Source organism: Carassius gibelio, chromosome A5 (assembly GCF_023724105.1).
Source record: "Carassius gibelio isolate Cgi1373 ecotype wild population from Czech Republic chromosome A5, carGib1.2-hapl.c, whole genome shotgun sequence".
In the NCBI taxonomy this organism is placed as follows: domain Eukaryota; kingdom Metazoa; phylum Chordata; class Actinopteri; order Cypriniformes; family Cyprinidae; genus Carassius; species Carassius gibelio.
The window spans coordinates 36,760,267-36,780,639 of NC_068375.1; the positions used below are offsets into that span (position 1 = coordinate 36,760,267).

General features: G+C 33.8%; 1 protein-coding gene across 1 annotated transcript; it reads right to left on the minus strand.

The window, feature by feature from the left end:
• Positions 1-690: 690 nt before the first annotated feature.
• lmbrd2a (LMBR1 domain containing 2a) lies at positions 691-12,214 on the minus strand. Its single transcript, XM_052598503.1, has 18 exons — positions 12,047-12,214; positions 11,128-11,351; positions 9,815-9,918; positions 9,547-9,645; positions 8,595-8,762; positions 8,282-8,492; positions 8,129-8,203; positions 7,937-8,050; positions 7,494-7,677; positions 6,043-6,224; positions 4,984-5,117; positions 4,786-4,891; positions 4,408-4,505; positions 4,198-4,301; positions 3,423-3,469; positions 3,209-3,317; positions 2,596-2,695; positions 691-1,570 (listed from the first exon to the last, which is right to left on the minus strand). The coding sequence occupies exons 2-18, from the start codon at positions 11,299-11,301 to the stop codon at positions 1,507-1,509; spliced, it is 2,073 nt and encodes a 690-aa protein (XP_052454463.1). The 5' UTR covers positions 11,302-11,351; positions 12,047-12,214; the 3' UTR covers positions 691-1,506.
• Between the last annotated feature and the right edge of the window lie 8,159 nt (positions 12,215-20,373).

The window sequence follows — 20,373 nt, forward strand, 5'->3', positions numbered from 1 at the left end:
TTTGGAGATTTGATCATAAACACACCTTCTCCTTGCTCTTTATTGACAGAATGATCAAATCTACCACTCTTGTGGAAATATACAATAAATGTTTTGTAAATTATTTGTAGTAAATAAACATCTCAGACATTCTTTTATGGGGTTTCAAATCAGAATATGAATTTTTGTTATGATACAGTGCACCATTTTCATCCATATCTTCTGTAGAGGACACATAATGTTAACCAGGCCTTTTGGGGAAACACAAGTCAAATAGGGAAAGAAATTAATTATAGATCAACATTCATATTAAATATTATGTTGCTAAATTATTACTCTTATTATTACACTTATTTATCTCATTATGGTTTGCCTCAAAAAAACATGAATATGCAAATTAGATGCAGTGTATAGGTACATTGTTTATAATGGGAATAGCGTGGACATTTTACACACATATACCATAAAGTAAAGTAACATATTAAATCATTCTGTTATAGCTTAAATAGATTGAGAATAATCTTTGTAATCTTTGTAATATTGAGAATTTTGCAATATTCTCTACCGATTCTTTTGCCAGTGTTTGTCAAAATTAGTGATTTGCCTTCATAAAAAAAAAAAAAAAAACTATTGGAATCTGTTACTGGGTAACATTGAATGTCAAAACCATTTTTGTCTCACTTAGTTTTACACAATTGTACATAAATATAATTAAGATCTCAGAAATGTTTATTTGAAAAATGACGAAATCAAAACAAACGAGACACAACAGAAAATCATTAAAACTGCTGCAGACGTGTTTCATCCCCCCCAAAAAGCACAAATCATCCTTCAAAATGTCAGTAGCACTGCGCAGTAATTTAATATTAATCCAGGGACAGTCATAATAAATAGAACATAAATGAAAAAGCAAAACAGTATTGATGTTATATGCATTCAGACACTGTTTGATCAAAGAGATTTGAAGTTTACAGTACAATACAAAAGCTGAATGACCAAAATGAAACGTTATAAATCATCTTCCCTGTAACTTTAAAGTCTGATCTGTTAAATAATGAAAGATTAAACAAAATAGTCAAACAAAAATACTATTCCCTTTAGGTAATTTACTGGTCTAACAGTAGGGTGAAAGGTCAGAGGTCAAAGCAGGGCACACAGATCAGGACCAAGTGAGACCTCAAAAAATCTGGGTGACCAAAAAAATCCCTTGTTCCTGAAATTCAGCAAATACAATCTTTAAAAAAAATTTAAACTTCAAATAAGATGAAAACTAATGTGACCCTTTTCTTTCCCTTTTCAGCCACATGATAATGATCCTCTGCATGAAAACCAACCATCGCTGTGGTGTTTGCCATTTTGGCTTCATCTGGAAGTAAAAGGGCAATGGAAGGTAAGGACAACGCACACAAAACATAACACTTCACAGAAAGACAGATGCGTTGAAGCTGCAGACCCTCACTGGTCACTTCAGGAAGAGTGTGAAAGTTAAAAAGTGCAAACAGTTTTCCTTCATTGTTCTCCTTGTTCTTAAACATCATCAAAGATGCGTGAACGAGATGCAGAGGTCGAGAGGTAATGTCCTCCAGCCGACCTGCAGAGACACAAGTCCAATGTAAACCTTGAAAAAAGCCTAATTTCCTAACAGTTTCTTTTTATTCCAAGATTTCTGCGAGTCTTAAATATGAGCAGAAAGTCTTACATTTATAAAGTAATGTCATTAAATGTTGCATTCATTACAAAAAATGAGTGTATCTGTTTTTATTTTAGTTTTTTTTTTCAATACCTAAACATTATTAAATCAAGATACAGTAAATTTACTTGAGATGCAGAATAAAGATACAACGTCTTTTGTTTTTGGAGAAATTAAAATTAAATAAGTTTAAGGAGTTTATGCTTGAAACAAGAACAAATGTCAAACTTGTTTCAGCTTAATTCAAAAGCTGCTTTCATAAATTCACTTCATTTTGATATATTTCTCAGAAAATCTATCTTGATTCAATTATTTTTAGACATATGCACCAAGTCATTTCTATATTCTAGTTAAGCTGTTTTTTATCAATTAAAAAGTCATGGAGATTGGTTGGAAGTTGTATTTTCAAACTTTCTAGTTCTGCTAAAACAACTCCTTGTGTTCACTAAATACATCTAAATGCAATATTTATTGTCAATTAACACGGGATCAGTAATGTCTGAAGAAATGTCTAATGTATTTACACAACAAAATGTATTAACCTGTGCTAATTAATTATGCATTAAATATTAAAAGTGACTATATCTATCTATCATCTATCTATACACACATACATATACACACATATATGATTATTATTGGGGCAAACTAATTAAAATGTTAAGAATTAAAAAAAAAAAACTGAACTGTTGGCACCATAATTTTTTCTTGTGTACTTGGGTAAGAAGAGTCATATTAATTAAATAACAAAATAAATATTAAATAATATTTGCATTATTGCATTAAAATATTATATTCAAATATGTACTTGTCATTTAAACAAACCATTCAGAGTAACGGCATGAGAAAACCCTTATTTTCGAGCTATGGTCCCCTTCCCATAAATGACAGTAATGCAATTATTTTATAGATATAATAATACAGACCTCCTGTTATCAGTTTCCAGCGGTTCTTCTCCAGTGAAGTCTAACGGTTCAACATCCTGTAGTAACTCGGCTTTGTCACTCCGATCTCTACGGGACTGAGCTGCACACACACAAGTCAAGTCACATTCATTTATATAGCGCTTTATACCATACAGATCGATTCAAAGCAGATTCACATTAATAAACAGGAAAATAACAGTCTCAATAATATAGAATTCATTCATTATGAATTAATTTCAGCTCTGTATAAGATGATCGTGATTATACAGATCAATTTAGCTGAAACTTGTTTCAATTCAGTTCAATAACTGTCAAAGTCAATCATGAAACAATTTTGGTTCATCTATATGTAGCTGCACGGAAGACATTATTAGTGCCTTTGTTCAGCTCAGGCCTGTTGATTCAATTTGGTTTATAATAACACTGTCAATGTCGTTAGTGTCACTATTCAGCTCAAATTTTGCTCTCATTCATCAGTACAGTTAAAATTAATAAAATTACTGAATATTAATTATCTTTTAACTCAATGCTCTTCATCACATCTGACCAAGAGCTCAACTATTGCTCAAAGCATTTTACAGGAGTGTTTTGTGACCGTGTGAATCCTCTTAACCTCTGCCAGTGTCTGTGCCGGAGCCGTCCGTCTCCTTCAGCTCCGAGTACGCACTTCTGTTTCTCCCGCCGTATCTTTCCCTCGGTTCACTATAGCGTTCCCTCCATTCCTGACAGACAGAGACGTGATGAACAGGCTTCAGACAGGCATCAGTGATTACACAAGTGCATAATCCTCAACAATTTTGAGGCAGTTTAGCCAGAAACAAACTCACTCTGCGTCGGCTCTCTCCGTCCTCTGTCCTCTGCCTTTTTCTTCTTTCTAAAAACAAGAGCAACTTTTAAAGCAACTGTATGAAGAACATGTGACGTAGCACCTTTGTATTTGCCATTGAAATGTGGTAGGGCATGACTGAAGAGGTTTTTTATATAGCTAGTAACCTTTCAATTATGTCAATACCTTAAAGTCATGCATATTAATATGTGACAGGAAAGTGTGCAATAGTAGCAATTCAAACTGCATTCATTTTTTTGCCGTTAATGGCAGTTAAATGATATAAAATGTATATAAAATGTATGTATGTATATATATATATATATATATATATATATATATATATATATATATATATATATATATATATATATATATATATATATAACACACAAAATAATAATTTAATGCATTCTATAGGTATATATACTACAAACATTTTGTTCTTAACAATGCAATGCAATTTTATGTAATGCAAAGAAATAAAATGCAATTTTAAACTATATTCTGATAAAAACAAATGTGCTGCCATTTCAGATTCAATGAATATATGGAGATATACTTTGATAAAAGACTGAAAAATGCTGATACGTGTAATTTCAGTCCTAGTAATCATTTACAGTCATTCTTAGGAATATTACCATCAGATAAAATACTTTACAAAACATTTGATGTAATTTTAAGTGTATATCTGCTACAATCATCTTAGCAATGATTAAAAATATATTAAGATAGAACTGATGAGAGTATGAATGAAGGGCCGGTGTCTGAAGTACCTCTCCGGATGAGTTCACGTCCTTCGTCCACCAGGTCAGAGGTCAGATCATTCTCCCCCACGAACTGCTGAAAGCCCAGCAAATTCAGACAGCGTGTGCCCAGACTAGAACAACAAGAGGAAAAACAATGAGCTAACACCCTGCCAACAACAGTCTCTATATTATATAACAGCCAGCTTTGTGAGTATCTGTGTTGGAGGTAAATCTTACCTGAAGTAAGTCGCGATGCAGAGCAAAACGATGAGCATCGGATAATAAATATAAAATCCATTTGCGATGAATGAGAGGACCTGCATGGATCCCATTATCTAACACAAAAAAACAGAGATTATGTGGCCGTAAGAATCAGTAAGGCTTGGTGATATACTGAATATACTATTTTTATATCACAATTAGTTGATGAACTTTACATAGTTATTGAACTGATCTGAATCAACACTAAACTGACTCGAACTAAATCATAACTTTTTCAATCCTTGATTAGTTCTAAAAGTTGCTTAATTGTATTTTTACAGGTGCATTACTTCAAAATGCAAATTTTCTAGATATGTGATCATATTTTTTCTGTGAGCGTGGTGTGTGACTCACTGAAGTGTACGCTGTCGGCTCTCTCTTCTGATGGGAGATGGTGGAATCCATGTGAATCACACCCAGAAAGTTCAGACACAGCGGAGGGGTCAAACGGCAAAACAACCTGAACAGCAATCAGAATTATATGCAGATTACTGATAACTAATCAAAACAACCCGCGGATGATTCTTGTAAGAGTCACATGGTGTTTCGTACATGCCGCTGAACTGCAGACTGTAGGCGTCCGTCTGGTGGTGAGGAGCCAGATAATAGTAGTTAAAGACTCGGATCCGGAACACAGTCGAGTACACGCAGTAACACAAGAAAAATATGGTGACAAAACACGCCATCTAGTGGACAAAGATAAAAAAATATTATGCACAGGTTTCAGTTAATTTAGTTTACCATTAATTCACAACAGTCATGTTGTTTTCATTGTTGAATTCGGTTTAAAATTCACTTAGTATTTGTGTATATACATATATATATATATATATATATACACATACACACACACACACACACACACACACACACACACACACACACACACACACACACACACACACACACACACACACACATACATACATACATACATACATACATACATACACAAACACACACACAAAAATATATGTATGTAAAGTTTAGAACCATAAAATTTTTATTATATTCGGATTGGAAAACCATTGTTTTTTTTAAACCATTTCAGATCAAATTTTTGAAACTAAACTTTAATTTAAAAGCTGAAAATTGCGATTAGATCAAATTATTTATGCAAGAAAAATGGGTTACAAACAAAGTTTGAGGTTAAATTAATATGTGCAAACTTTTCCCTTGATGGATAATTAGTATTCATATTTTATCTAGCATGCCTAAAGTTTAATGTCTTTATATTGCACTTTTTTTTTTTTACAGTTTCAATTGTTCCATATTGTTACAATTACTCATAGGGTTTATTTTTGTAGTTTATGAAAGCCTTTCTAGGGACTAATGTTGCAAATGAGCTCTGGCTACAAACACTGTCAACTGCAATGGCTGGCTCCTGTTTGCATTTTGTCTAAGTATAGTTTAATAATAAATAAATATATAAACAATCCCACAGACATAGGCTCAAAAAGTTTTTTTTTCTTCTAATACAAAAAAGGATGCAAAATATGGTTTTATAGCCAGTAAATGTAAATTTTGGACCCTTGCTTCAGCCTAGGCATGTAAACGGCAGTATTCAGTCTTCTCCAATATACATGTGTAACTGCGCTTGTGTTTCCTCACCTCTATGTAAACATAGTTGTAGTCTCTCTCTGCGAGCTGGATGAAGACGGCGAAGAGAGACAGAACGGGCTGTGTGCTGAAGAAGGTGCATTCAGACCAGACCACGGCTGCAGAGAACGCACACAAAACCACAGCCAGCACACGATAACACCACCGGCGGAAAACACACTCCCAGTACCACTCTACAGGACACACACCGAGATGCACCAGGTTATGACCTATTCAAACTGCTTATTTACAACAGTTATTACTCAAGGTTAGTGATTTAAACAAACTACAAATACAAATATCTGCAAGGTCTGCAGCTCTATTATTGAAAAAAACAGTGTAATGTCCAACTTGAGCCCACAAGAGCAGTTTATTTTGCATAGAGAAGCCATGACTCCATTGACATCCATTATTTAAAAATAATGTCCTCAGCCAGACAACCAACTTCTTCTGTTTGTGTAGTAAAGGTCACATGTAGGTGACATCAGTCGTGTGTGCTGAAATGAAGCAACCATTCCAGAGTCTTTTCAAACTGGCTCGACATTTGATGATAAAACTATTGGTTTTTCTGTCAGCATTTGCCAAAAGACTGTTCCACAAATGTTCAAATCTCAATAGACTTGTGTGTTTTCGTGCAACAGTCTGGTTTGTTTAATGATGCCACCCAAGTAAACATGGGTAGAAGAAAAGACTGAGCAAGATAAATAGTGATGAAAGCCTTACTCTTTTTCCCCTTACTATGGAAGTGAATAGCTGAATATGAATAGTCAATAGCGACATCTGTTTGGTTACTTATATTCTTCAATATCTTCTTTTATGTTCAACAGAACAAAGTAAGTCAAACAGGTTTGGAACAACTTGAAGGTGAATAAACTGTGACAGAAAGTGTTATTACAGGCCTGGAAAAGCCTAAATGCTTCTTCATCAAGTTAATATTTGATCTGAAAGAACACTTGACTGTAAAAAAAAAAGTTTGTAATAGCAGCCCTCGTGACGACTGAGAATGTGCATTTGTTTTCCCATTATAAATTTATTTTAGACACATTTTGGAACAGCATATAAGATCAAAGTGTTTGCATTCACATGCTTGCATAGGAATTTATTTTTGAGCTTTATAAATGGGTTCCAGTTAGTTCTGGTGCACAGGTATACATGACTAACATACTTATGACACTCAGCTGCCAGAATACAGGTGTATTTCTCACCCACAGTGAAAACAAGGGTGAAAAACATTTAAAATTGAAACAATGCTCTCCCATTTAGACCTTTTCATACACTAAAACACTTTTTCTAGGAACTAAAAAAAGACAAAAATGGGTGTGAGTTGGTCAACAGGAATACATTGTTGTAAAGTCTTTGTATGCAAGCTCATTGTTAACAGGCCCTCGTGTGTATAAAGGTTATTGTACTAAGAAAAAAAATGTATTTTAGTCTACAAAATGAGCATGAACAGGTTTTCTTACCCACAGTGGGTGTGTACAGGTACTTGCTGATCCACCCAGGTGGTTCGGTAGAAGGGAAGCTGTGAACAAACTTGTGGGTGGAGCTTGTCTCATTTTTGGCCACATCCTCTAAGTGAAAAGCCTCGTCCAATAGAATCTGCCACTGAACTTGTGTACGGTTATGCCTCTGAACAGCATAGATCACCTGAAAAGAGGATATGATTACTATGCAATTACAACTCAAGTCAATCTTGATATAGATTTAAATACAAATAATTGTTTATTTTAAAAAAAGCACATATCAATTATTATTAATAGAAAAATTCTATATTATAATAACAATATATACAATTGTATTTTACTATATTTTATAATAACATTTACATTTTCAGATGATACATTTTAAATCATATTTATTATAAATGCATTAGTCATATTCTGTATAGCTGCAGGGATTTCATTACCTGTTTATGTAATTTGACTAAACTCTTTTTACTAGGATAAGGATTTCCTTTGTCATCGAAGTCCTCATAATCGTCCATGTTCCTGCCCAGCTTTTCTTGGTATTCTACAGGACACTGATAAAGGTGTGTGGGTGTTAATGCGCCATATTTACACATGCACAGTCAGTGGGATGCAGAGTACATTTACTTTACCTTTTTCAGAATAGTGTCAATGCATTTGCGAAGAGGATGATTGTATTTGATCGTCTCGTTGACCTGTCTGACATCCTGCAAAAGTGTGGACACTTAAGCATGCATAACTTAATAATGCATGGACTTTGATTAAAAAAATCGATGATCTGTTACCTCCATGACGTCTTCCAGGTTTTCCTCGGCATCTACTTTTTCCGTCATCAGTTTTGCTGCTTTAAAGTACGTCTTGGCCAGCAGCTGCCCGTGGCATGATGCCCTCCAATAGGAGCGGGGGATTTCCACCAGGCCGTATCCCAACAACAACACCAGCAGGAACAACCCCCAGGTGTTGGCGGCAGTAATGCCAATCGTCCGCAAACCAGACCTTAAAACACAAACGAGTAGAAAAAGTGAGATGTGCATTGGTCTACAAATGAAAGGAGTGTTGTGATTGTTTGAAGGCGAAAGATGAGGGCGGGACACGGACCAGGTGAGATGCAACTTCAGAGTGACGGCGACGTAGATGAGCAGGGAGCAGAAGATTATCAGGTATGTGCCGTAATAAATGGCGTTCTCTATAAGAGCCGTTTTGATCTTCCCTGAGATGGAGAAAGCTCCTGAACGTGCATATGACTGCATGAAGGGAATCAAGAGCCTGCGCACACGGAAACAAGACATTCTCAAAACCATTTAGAGTCAAATCAAAATCACTGAATTTGTCTTTTCACAAAAAGTGGCATAAAACAGAAATGTTTGATGATGTCACTAAAGCTAGACTATCATTAGTGGAGTTCTATTTCAATGGGACCTTCCCGGTCATATACAAATAAATAAGTAAAATGTTTTATATTTAATGTAATTATTTTATAAGACTATGAACTATTCCATGCAGCCTTAAAAAATGCAAAAGTAAATAAATATAGGCAAAAAAAAGCTATTTTTTTCCACAATAAAACAAATATGAAAAAATATTGTATACATTAAGTTGTATACCTAATTGCATGATTTGCAATGCTTCAGTGGATTTAGCATTCACTGCTGAGTTACTTAAGTGTAATGTCCATTTCCAATTAATTACTTTTTAATAAGTGAAAACATTGCGGATCATAGTCGGAGTAGTGACATACTTAAGTGGAATAATTAAAAAAAGAGGCTGTGAGGGACAGAAATGCGTTCAGTTGATAGTACTTTTGTTAAAGAACATACCGATTGTTCAACTGGCGAAATGTCTTCCCGAAATCAAAAAAAAAAAAAATGATCTAGGATCTTTATACAGTGCACGCCATTGTAAAGACCGTTAGTCTTCCCCTCACAACCATTAAAAATGGCATCTGATCTTACTACATCCTTTAGCAATATCAGAGCTCAAGGTAGTTCTGTCAACAGAACCCTAATGTTGCCTTTAATTGTGAAGAACCAGGACACAATTTCTCTCGCACCATGTCAGGAACTGTGAGGTCCAGTACACCACCCTCCAAAACACAGGCAGAATTCCATCTGGGATGTAACTCCAAGGCTTTTGGCAAGTCTTTAGGACCCTATGGTCAGGAGAAGGTGGAATGTTGTTGAAAAGTTAATGTATAACCATATTAACAGTGTTAACTCAATATTAAACTCTTAGCACATTTTGTACAACAGTGTTTAAACAAACTTCATGGCTTTAGTTCTTCCTTTTGCTATTCTTTAGACCAAAGCAAACGTGTTTACCTTTGTGTTGGAAATACCGAAGAGTTGGAGGAGTTATCATGGTTGATGGTTGCGATCTCCACCTGGTGAGCTTGATTATCAGTCTTACACTGGTTATATATGGTCTGTGGAAGCAACACATCACAGGGAATCAAAATAAGACAACAGGGACTAAATACAAAGGAAAACATTAACATTTTGTGTTTAGATAGCGCTTCTTTCCCCGGAGGAAATGTGCTTGCCATCTGTTGATCATTTAAGTCATGCATACATTAAAGCAGGTTTGGTAAATGGCTCTAGATAAAATCATGTTATATGCCTTAATTATAAACATTATTCCCTAGTCTAATTCTGCTACTTAAAATGTGTTTTTTTATACACACCGGTTTCTATGAAGGTTAATTTAAGACTTTTAAAGACCCAAGTAAATAATATTTATTTAATAGATAAAATTTACATAAAAATATTGTCTAGTAATTCTTCAAAGTTTTTAAAGACATCTTCCAATAGATAGAACCAGTAGAATATAGAAATAATGTTAACTGTTTTTGACTTGTTTTTCAGTGCAAATGTCAAAAAAAATCCTTAAATCAGTAAACATTTACTTGAGAAGCAAAATGACATACGACAAGATGTCTTGTTCTATGAGAAACTGATCAAAATGAAGTGGATTCATGATCAAAACAAAAAATATCTGAAATATATATCTGACAGATATTTGTTCACGTTTGAAACAAACTCAAATTATTATGTTCAGTTTCTCAGAAAACAAGACTTTATATCTTCAAAGTAAATGTACAGTTTCTTGATTTGAGTCTATTTAGATATTTGTAATTGAAACAAAACGACTCAGGAAGATACTGATTTTAATTGCAGTTCATGTAAACTTTAATGCCATTACTTTATGAATTTAAGACTTTCTGCTTAAAGGGTTAGTTCACCGAAATTAAAATATTAAGCTGTGTTTTACTTCTGCACTCCCCGGAGCCATGTAAGACACTTATTTTTAAGGATGGCCACTTTTTGTTTAACATCTTTTGGAGTGATGCATGATTTAATGCCAGCAGAAACTTTTCATGTAATTTTCAGTCATTCTTAGTAACTGGATGATTATTTGTAAAATATTTTTTTACAGCAATTGCACCCCCCCCCCCCCAAAATACAAATATATATAAAGCAAAAAATCAATACATTGTGTGAATGCATTTAACTCTTAAGAGCACACTTCTATCTGCATCACACCTTACGCAGTTCAGACCTGCAACCTTTCAGTCTCCAGCCCAGATTCTTAACTACTACACCACAACACCTTTAACTGATGAAGGGGGTCTCACCGTGCTGACATCCAGAGGGAGGATGAAGACGATGAGGAAGCACAGGAACCAGGCGAGGAGGGTGGCGAACAGGACCATCCGATACTGCTTGCGAAAATCTCCATATCGGTGCAGCAGGAAGAGCGCGAGGAAGAACACCACCACCACCTCCAGCGCGAGCGCCACGCCGCTCATCCTGACATAAACCCGTCAGACGGGCACCAGACACTCCATCAACACCTGCCCTGTTTGGATAAAGCAACTTCATCAAGATTCGTGATGTACATCTAATATTGACATTAATAACAAGTTCACTGGAGCCAGACTGGCACGAATGTGTCTATCAATAAATCAAAAAGTATTAATCTCATAAAGAAATAAATTACCCTAAACCCTATATATGTATGTATATTGCATTAAGATGAAACTGTAATTAGGATTGGGGAATTTTTTTTTCTTCAGCAAATGAAATATGAATGAAATGTGACTGATAAAACTAAATAAATATATATATAAAAATACAATTATTAAAATATACTACAATATACATACTATTTAATAATATTACAATTATCACATATAAACAAATTTAATTGAAATTATATAAACAAGGAGACATATCTAATATCTAAAGTAAATTAGTTTAATCGTTTTAATTAATGTTTATGCTAAATTATGCGCTAGACGTCAAAGTACGAAAGTACAGAAAAAAAAAGTAACTATCTGAAACACAAGGTAAACTGATTATCGCTGTTATTGAAATCGTGTGGTCAAGTTTGAGTATCGAAAAACACCGGTTGCTAAATGTATTTCGTGACACGTAATCATTGCGTAATTAATAGTAGAGAGTCGAAGAGGTTCTGTCAGCGACCCGAGCACTTTTCCGCTAGAATTCATCCGTCTGTGAACACATTATAGAAATAGCCGGACGATAACTTACGAGTTCCAACAGGCACGATGTTTAAAGAACGTGTTTCGGTCCGATGTGAGAGAACGATCACATCTCGTGGTAAAAAATTAAGCAGCCCGTGACATTTGTGTACAGAACACAGAAGCTTTTGACGTGACACGTAACCGAGCTCTGAGCAGTGATGCACTTCCTGCTCGCGCGATGTATTGTGGGAAATGTAGTTTTTTTCCCCCACGTTTCCCTGAACCCGTTTTATATATATCGTAGCTACATAAATGTATGAAGTAAATTTTAATTTAAGTAAAAAAAAATAATAATAAAAAAGCATAAATAAACAAATTAATTAATAAAAAAAATACTTGTAGGCACATTTTTTTATCGTTTTTTAATTGATTATTTGGAATTGCTAATAAAGGAAAATCGGTCAATAAATATCTATCTATCTATCTATCTATCTATCTATCTATCTATCTATCTATCTATCTATCTATCTATGATTAAAATATGTATTTTAAATTAGTTTTTTAAATTCTTATTACCAGTATTTTTAATTGTATTTTCCCTTTTTTGTTATATTGTTGTTTTATATATATATATATATATATATATATATATATATATATATATATATATATATATATATATATATATATATATATATATATATATATATAACACAACTCTTATTATTATTATCTAAATCACTAAATTATAAATAATTATTGATAATTTAGTTTTTATATTTCAAATGATTTTTTTTTACATTTAATTAAATAATTAAATACATTTTAGTCTTAGTAACACAGAAACATTTATTGTTGAAATGTCGCAATTTATTTAATATTACTGTTTATATGGAATAAAATTTGTAATTAAATTATAAATAATTATTCATAGTTTAGTATTTATATTCCATTTTACCGTTTACATTTTGTTTTTGTTTTTTTACAATTTTGTGAAGTACATTATAGTAACACATAAACATGATAATTATAGTTCCCTCAGTTCATTTGTATTTCATATGACTGTTTACTCACTGTAAACAGTCATATGAAATACAAATAAACTGAGGGAATTATAATTATACAAGCAGTACAGTGTTACCAAATTAAACATGTCCTCATTAACCAAAGAAATTATAATAGAGGTGACAGGTGCAAAGTAGTTAACTTCTTGACTTGATCTTATATATCAAGAATAATCAAAAGTGACAGCAATTTAACCTTTCTTCCTATATTTGTGAATGTTGAGAAGAGTCCGTCAGAAAGCTTCGCTGCAGTGAAATATTCTGGAAAATCATCCTTCGCCGATTTGTAGAACTGACTTGGAGGTCTAGATGTTCAGAAAAGCCCAGGTTGAGAGATCATCTGCCCACAAGGAGCCCAGAAAGCGAAGGCACACGGCCCGGTCCTCCAGCAAACACTGCACCTGAGCGATCAGATCCAAGCTCAGATGCTCCAGCAGCCTCAGACACAGATCCCAGTCCTCCGTGGGGTCCGGGGTCTCCAGAGAGTCCAGCAGCAGAGAGAGCAGCACGGAGGCAGACTGGAGCCAGTCCTGAGCGCTCATCTTTATCACGTCTGTAGCATGCACTGTGTGAAGCAGGGAGGAAGGAGTCGCAGTGTTTGTGGCAGAGTAACAGGTGTGCGGCTGTTTGAGCCATCTGCTCCGCTCATCTTAAACCCTTTAACAGCAGACAGGGCAGAGCTCACGGATAATGATGTTATGGTGAAGTCATCATCACTTCATTGTTTCCTGTTTGGCAGTTTGTTTTCACTTATGAAAAATGTACCGAGGGTGCATTATTATGGATATATTAGAATATAGTGAAAAAAGTGTCATGCAGGCAGGTTTGGTGTCCCATACTCTGAATTACACTGAAGTCTGACTCTCTACCCATTAGGCCATGACAGTCCTCTATATAATAGAAGTGTGAGAATTATTGGTTTAATTTTCTTATTTTTATTTGCTTTCATCATTTTTTTTTATATTACGATTTAGCTTAATTTTTTTGTTTTTTTATTTCCAGATAGTTGTTTCAGTCCATCAATTAAAACATTTAGTTTTTTAACATATTTATTTTTTAGTTATATTTGAATAAGCTTTTATTTTTATATCTTTGGTTCAATTTGAACTTTTAGTATTTTTATGTGCTTTTGTCATCTAGATTTCTTTTTAATGTATTTCTATTTACGTTTAAATAATTGTTTATTTCATTATACGTTTTATTTCCGTTTTAGTTTTGAAGGATTTCCAACTTATACAGTTAGTTATGTGCTTTTGCCATTTTTTTTTTTTTTATATTACAACAATATAACAAAAAAAGGGAAAAATTTAATACTGTTAATAAGAATATTAAATAATTAACAAATTTAAAATACATATGTTAATCATAGATAGATAGATAGATAGATTGATAGATAGATAGATACTGACCGATTTTCCTTTATTAACCATTCCAAATAATCAATTTAAAAACGATAAAAAAATTGTGCCTACAAGAATTTATGCATAAATCATTATATAATAAATTAATAACATAATTATTTAATGAAATTCAATCGAAATACTTATTATTATTATTATTAATATTATTATTACTTTATTTATTTATCTTGCTGGTACATAGTGTTCTTTAGTCTGATTCGTCCACTAGGTGGCGATATTTAGAATGAAATGATTCAATATCATGGACACGTTGCATCACTAAAATTCGGACGCGCGTGTCTGATTTGTCCACCAGATGGCGCTTTTTAGCGTTTTGATCTTGTCCCAATTGAAAATATCTATTTCTATTTTAGAATTTATTTGTTTCATGTCCCAGCTCTGCAGTGACTTTGACAGCCATTCATCTATTTAGTTGGTTTTGTCTTTCCCACGGCTGGATTTCAGGCTCTCTCATGCTGTACTCTGATGAATGACAAAGAAATCAGACGCCTGAGAAGCCCCATGAAGTGCTATTGTCACACCACTCGCCTTTATATTCTCTCCATTATAAACTGCTATTGTTAATCTTGGCTTATTACATGAAATACGTCAAACCGCATCGTTTAAAACTGAAGGAAGCTGCTATTGCTCTCTTGTTAGAGATGGAAACCTAAAACATGCAGCACACAAAAGCTGCAGCAAACTGATCCTGACTCTGTGCTTGGCAGCAGCCAGACTGTGAACATTCATTATAAACTGGTGAAGAAATAACCACACAATAACCACGTTAACCCGGCCACACGGCAGCTTTACTACCCTTACGAAAAAGAAGTTCATTCAAGTGTGCTATTAGTATACATCTTTTAAATAAAAAATAGGAAAGAATGCTTTTAGTTTACTTTTTATGTACTCATAAAATATACTTAAAATGACATTTAAGTATACTTGGCTTAAAAAAGTATAAATATATTTGAGCTATACTCCTAGAATCCGTGTTTTCATTATTATACGGTAGAGGGCGCTAGTACACATCTTCTGTACATCATTTCCAAAAACACACAAGTGAAGAAGGAAAAAAAGAAACACCAGATACTAACACATGTAATCTAACACTATCATCTGACATAAAACAGCATCAAAACTTCAATGTTATGGAATACAATGTAGAGCGATGAAGAGGTAATAATTACAGTCAAGCTTTGGGGTGTTGATCGACTCCATCTATGTTTTGATTATCATTCTTAATCCAAGCTTTTTTCATCTTTTTGTTCAAAATGTTATTTCTTTATTTTTTATGAAACACATTTAAGTGTTTAAAAAAATTATGCATGAAGGTAGACTAAAATATGCCAAAATACTGTCGTATGTGACAGCTCCAGTTAAACATTTAATGTTATAAGGTTTAAGTTTTTTATGGTTTCTCTTTAAGTAAAAAGGGGAGCTGACTAAGACGTTTATTCACTTTATATATTTTAGACATGTTAAACATCCACATTTCGCATTAATTACTGGGTGCCTTAATAATATAATTGTCTATACATTAGGTCATGATTATGTAAAGGAATTAGTGAATTAAACCGGTTCATTGAAATGAATTGTCCAGAAAGAATCATTTCGCGGAAAAGAATCAAACTTCTCGTTAAGGATCTGGATGGACTACATGTAATATTTAATTTCTTGCACAGACCAGTCGATTCGCTTCATAAGACCTCAATATATCATCGGGAGTCACAGGAAGGCTGTTTATATTGTGTTTCCTGTTATGCTTTTTTATTTCCAAAAACATGCAGCTGCCGACTTGAACTGATTCACCAAAAATATTTTTTGCTGTTCTACTCAAGAACTGAGGGTGAGTAAATTAACAGTAAATTTTAGATTTTTGGGTGAACTATCCATTTAAAACGTTATTAGCCTTTGTTTATATATTAATTTTAGTTACATTTTTAGCAAGTTGGTTTGTATTCATTTAAAAAAAATATATATAACTATTTAGATAGTTCAGTTTCAGTTATTTAGCTTTATTTTTAAGTTTGGTTTATTATTTAGAGATTTTGTTAGGTGCTTTTCTTTCTTTTATTTTTTTAATATTACTATCATTTTAGTTTTTTTTTTTTTTTTAACTTAGTTTATTTCCAATTTTTGTTTAGTTTTTTTTCCAGTATTATTTAAATTAAATATTTAATAATAAGAAGAGATGGTTTCCTTTTGTTTAAATTCTGTTCACAACATAATTCCACACGTTTCACAATTTAAATGACTTTACTATAGTATCCTAAAATGTTGATAAAAGTTATAATAATGAATAGATGTCCAGATCTAACAGACTTTACATGTGGATGCATATAAGTGGCAGATATCTGGCAGACATTAAACCCAGCGAACAAATCACAGACTCATAAAGAGCTCATATTGATGGCATATACGCCAGACTTCTGACTTGGGATCAGTCATGCTTATTTAATTCACACGGTGTTTCAGCGTGAGCGCTGGTCCAGAAGCAGTGTTTTAATGAGCTGATCTCTCTCCTTCCATTCAGAGTCAATGTACTCAGCTCTTGTTGTGCAGCAGCATGGGGAGGTTATGTTTGAAGTCTGATCCTGGGAACCCTGGTGCACAATGCCGTGGCTGCACAAAGCCGCCCCATAACTCCCTGCGTTCCCACTGTCTCTGTTCTCTGGAGGGGAGAGCGGAGAACAGATCGCATCACCTGCCCCAAATACAGCCCTTCCCCTGGGAACCCCCACCCTGTCTCACCGGTCTGAGATACATGGCCATAATGCAGCAGCGAGGCAGACAGGTTTTAAAGGTCTTCGAGGAAGGGACGGACAGTGAACAAAGTGATGTAATGTTCCCTAGGAGTTGGAGCAAATCTCTAAAGTTTGTACTTCTGGTGCATAGTTTTGGAGATTTTTGCATCCAAAATCTTTGTGTGTGAGTGTGTGTGTGTGTGTGTGTGTGTTTAAAAAAACATTTGTATAAATTATTATTTTTTTGTTTTTTGGGTGGTTTCTGAGTGCCAAGCTTTACTTAAGATAATTTAATAATAATGATATGTTCTATATATTTTTCTATATTCTGTTTCAGAATTATTTATTTATTTTTGTTTTAATATTAATTAATCTTTTGTATCTATTTTTACACACACACACACAAACACACACATACACACACACACACACACACACACACACAAATACATTTTGTTATTTTATTGAGGAGAGGAGACTGTAATTTGTCTTAACTGACTCCTGGCTTTTATTACCCATCATGCATCAAAATCAGCTTGTGTCCACAGATAAACACTCACTCTTCAATGATGTCACACGTCCCCATGCGTCACCTGCCCTAAAGCAGTCAAGCCCACCTCTTACCTTAGTAAAACCTCACTTTATTGATTCATCTACAAGGAAAATATCTATAAAAACAAACATGTAATCTGACATGCTGTTAAAACAAGAAAAATTTGTTTCCATTCGTCTACATTCAATCACAAAAGCTGAACAGAAAGCAGATGTTTCCCAGTCCTGCCTGTCGTGTTTCCATGGAAACTCCAAATCTAAGTTACTCAGCTCCTAATTCAGACGTCCCTCTTTTGTCGTTTCCCAAAATGCCCCAGACCCGCTGTGTGCTTGTATGGGTCCCTCAGACACTTAACAATGGCATCTCTATCAAAATGACTTCCTAACCCTGCATTCACCCCTCCACCTAATAGCTGCCTTTACCTCAGGCTCAGAAATCAGTATTTTTTATGCAGATTTCTTTTCTCTCTCTTTCTTTTTTAAAGTGCTATACAATGTCCATTGTATGTCCGATACTTTATTTAAACAAATTAACTTAACAATCTGAGCAGTTATGGTTATCTGGTTAATTTATTATGGGTAACTGAAATAACATACAAAAGTATCTGTAAATAATGCACATGGTATCATAACAGAATAAACATTGTGAGAATACACTGTAAATAACTGTTTGGCTTTTATGATTAGATAATACAGCTTTATATAATTTCATGTAATCACTGATTTAAGTTTTAAAATCATATATTTCATATTCAATGTTTTTAGAGTATTTTATTTAACGTGTTTAAATAAAACAAAGGTAAATTAACCAACAACCCAATTAAAAGTGTCTCTAATAACAATCTGAGATAGGAGAAAGTATTATAACATGAGAAGATAACACGCTTCAGTTTCTAAAACTTTATTTACAAGCATTGTAGAATCAGCTTACTGAACATTATTGTGAAAAAACTAATAATGGCACTCAGGGTTGCCCAATCTCTTGTAACGAGCCCCTTTAGGGCTTTTAGCAGACCGTGCGGAGGGTTATTCTGCTCACCTGAGCTAGTTTCTCTCCAGGTGAGGCAGAGGCTGCTGAAAAGGTGTTGAAAGTAACATTGAGGATTTGGAGACACACAGGAGAATACACACACTCTTTATTGTGTGCAACTTTCTTAAAGCACCAGTGTTTCCTCACTATTCAGTCTTAAAAGATTCATATCAATTCAAATTTTAACTGTCACCTTAATCTTTTCACTCTGTTCTTATAGCACAGACAGTTCCTCTGTGAGGTTCCCATTTCACCGAGCGTGTGATGAAGCACTGACTTCCTGGAGAAGAGAGCCAGATTTCACTCCAGTCACACTGGGCGCCAAAAACAAAACCACACAATGTGCTATATGATCCCATTTTGCTCGTTTGCAAGTTTTAAGTGACAAATGGATGGGCAAAGACACAAAGTTTTCAGAAACACAAGAAAACAAGGGCTGGAATTAAAAATGAAATCATATTAGATTAAATTCAGTTAATTTCAAATTGGCTTTATTTGCATGACCGAAATTTATAGCACAGTGTTACCAAAGCATTCAAAAAAGTAATATGTATTACACTTTCAAAAAATATATTTTAAATAAATTTCCTGTTTGCTCATACAAGCCACTCATCCACATTTTTTTCATTACAGCAATAAACGTGTTAATTGCATAAATAAAAATATAAAGTTTTTTTAAACTTTCAAAATGTAAATTATATTTAATGTTATGGAATACATGTTAATGAACATATCTTAAATAAAAAATTAAATAAAACTTATATATGTTTGCTCATATAAGCCACTCATTTACAGCAATAAACATGTATTACATATAACATTTTTAAAATACTTTTTAATGAACAACCTTAATTTAAATAATGTAAAATATAATTAATGTTTGCTCAGTCAGGTCTCTGTTTTTTTTTTATTAAAACAGTTAACAAACAAACAACATTTTAATGTTGTTGACATTTACCTTATATTTAATATATTTAATGTTTGCTCACACAGCACATGGTTTTTTTCACTTCTAAACTTCTACAATCATGCATAAACTATACAAACTAAACGTTTTGTATAGCAAAAAAAAAAAAAAAAAAGCAAGCCCCACAACTTTGACTTTCAGATGACCTTGTCTCCATTTATTGATGTAATGACCATTTTCCACAATCCAAACAGTTTCTGAAATAAAATCATGTCACTCCTACATTTGTTTTTCTGTTGGAAACCTTGCTTGCCTCAATATGTCAGACTATGGGTAGTGAAACGGGTTATGATTACTAGTAGTGCCCACAAGTTTGTACAAGACCTGATTATCATGTTCCGGACGACTTTTCAAAACAGTTCAAAGAGCACCTCAAAGATGTTCATATTAGGTGATCAAATTATTTTTTTGTCACACCTTATATTTTTATTAATTTTTCACACAGAGTGGTCTCAGACCATGTGGATGCTACTTGAAAACAAACACATGCTTTTCCCTCCATCTCTTGATCGAAAGTGGGAGGAGCTCTTTCTAAAGCCCCTCCCACATTGACGCTGGCAGCTCCTCCTTCTCTGAAGTGTGTGAAAGAGCTTCTTTCTTTCAGCATGCTCCGCCCCTTCTCATCTTCCCTCCA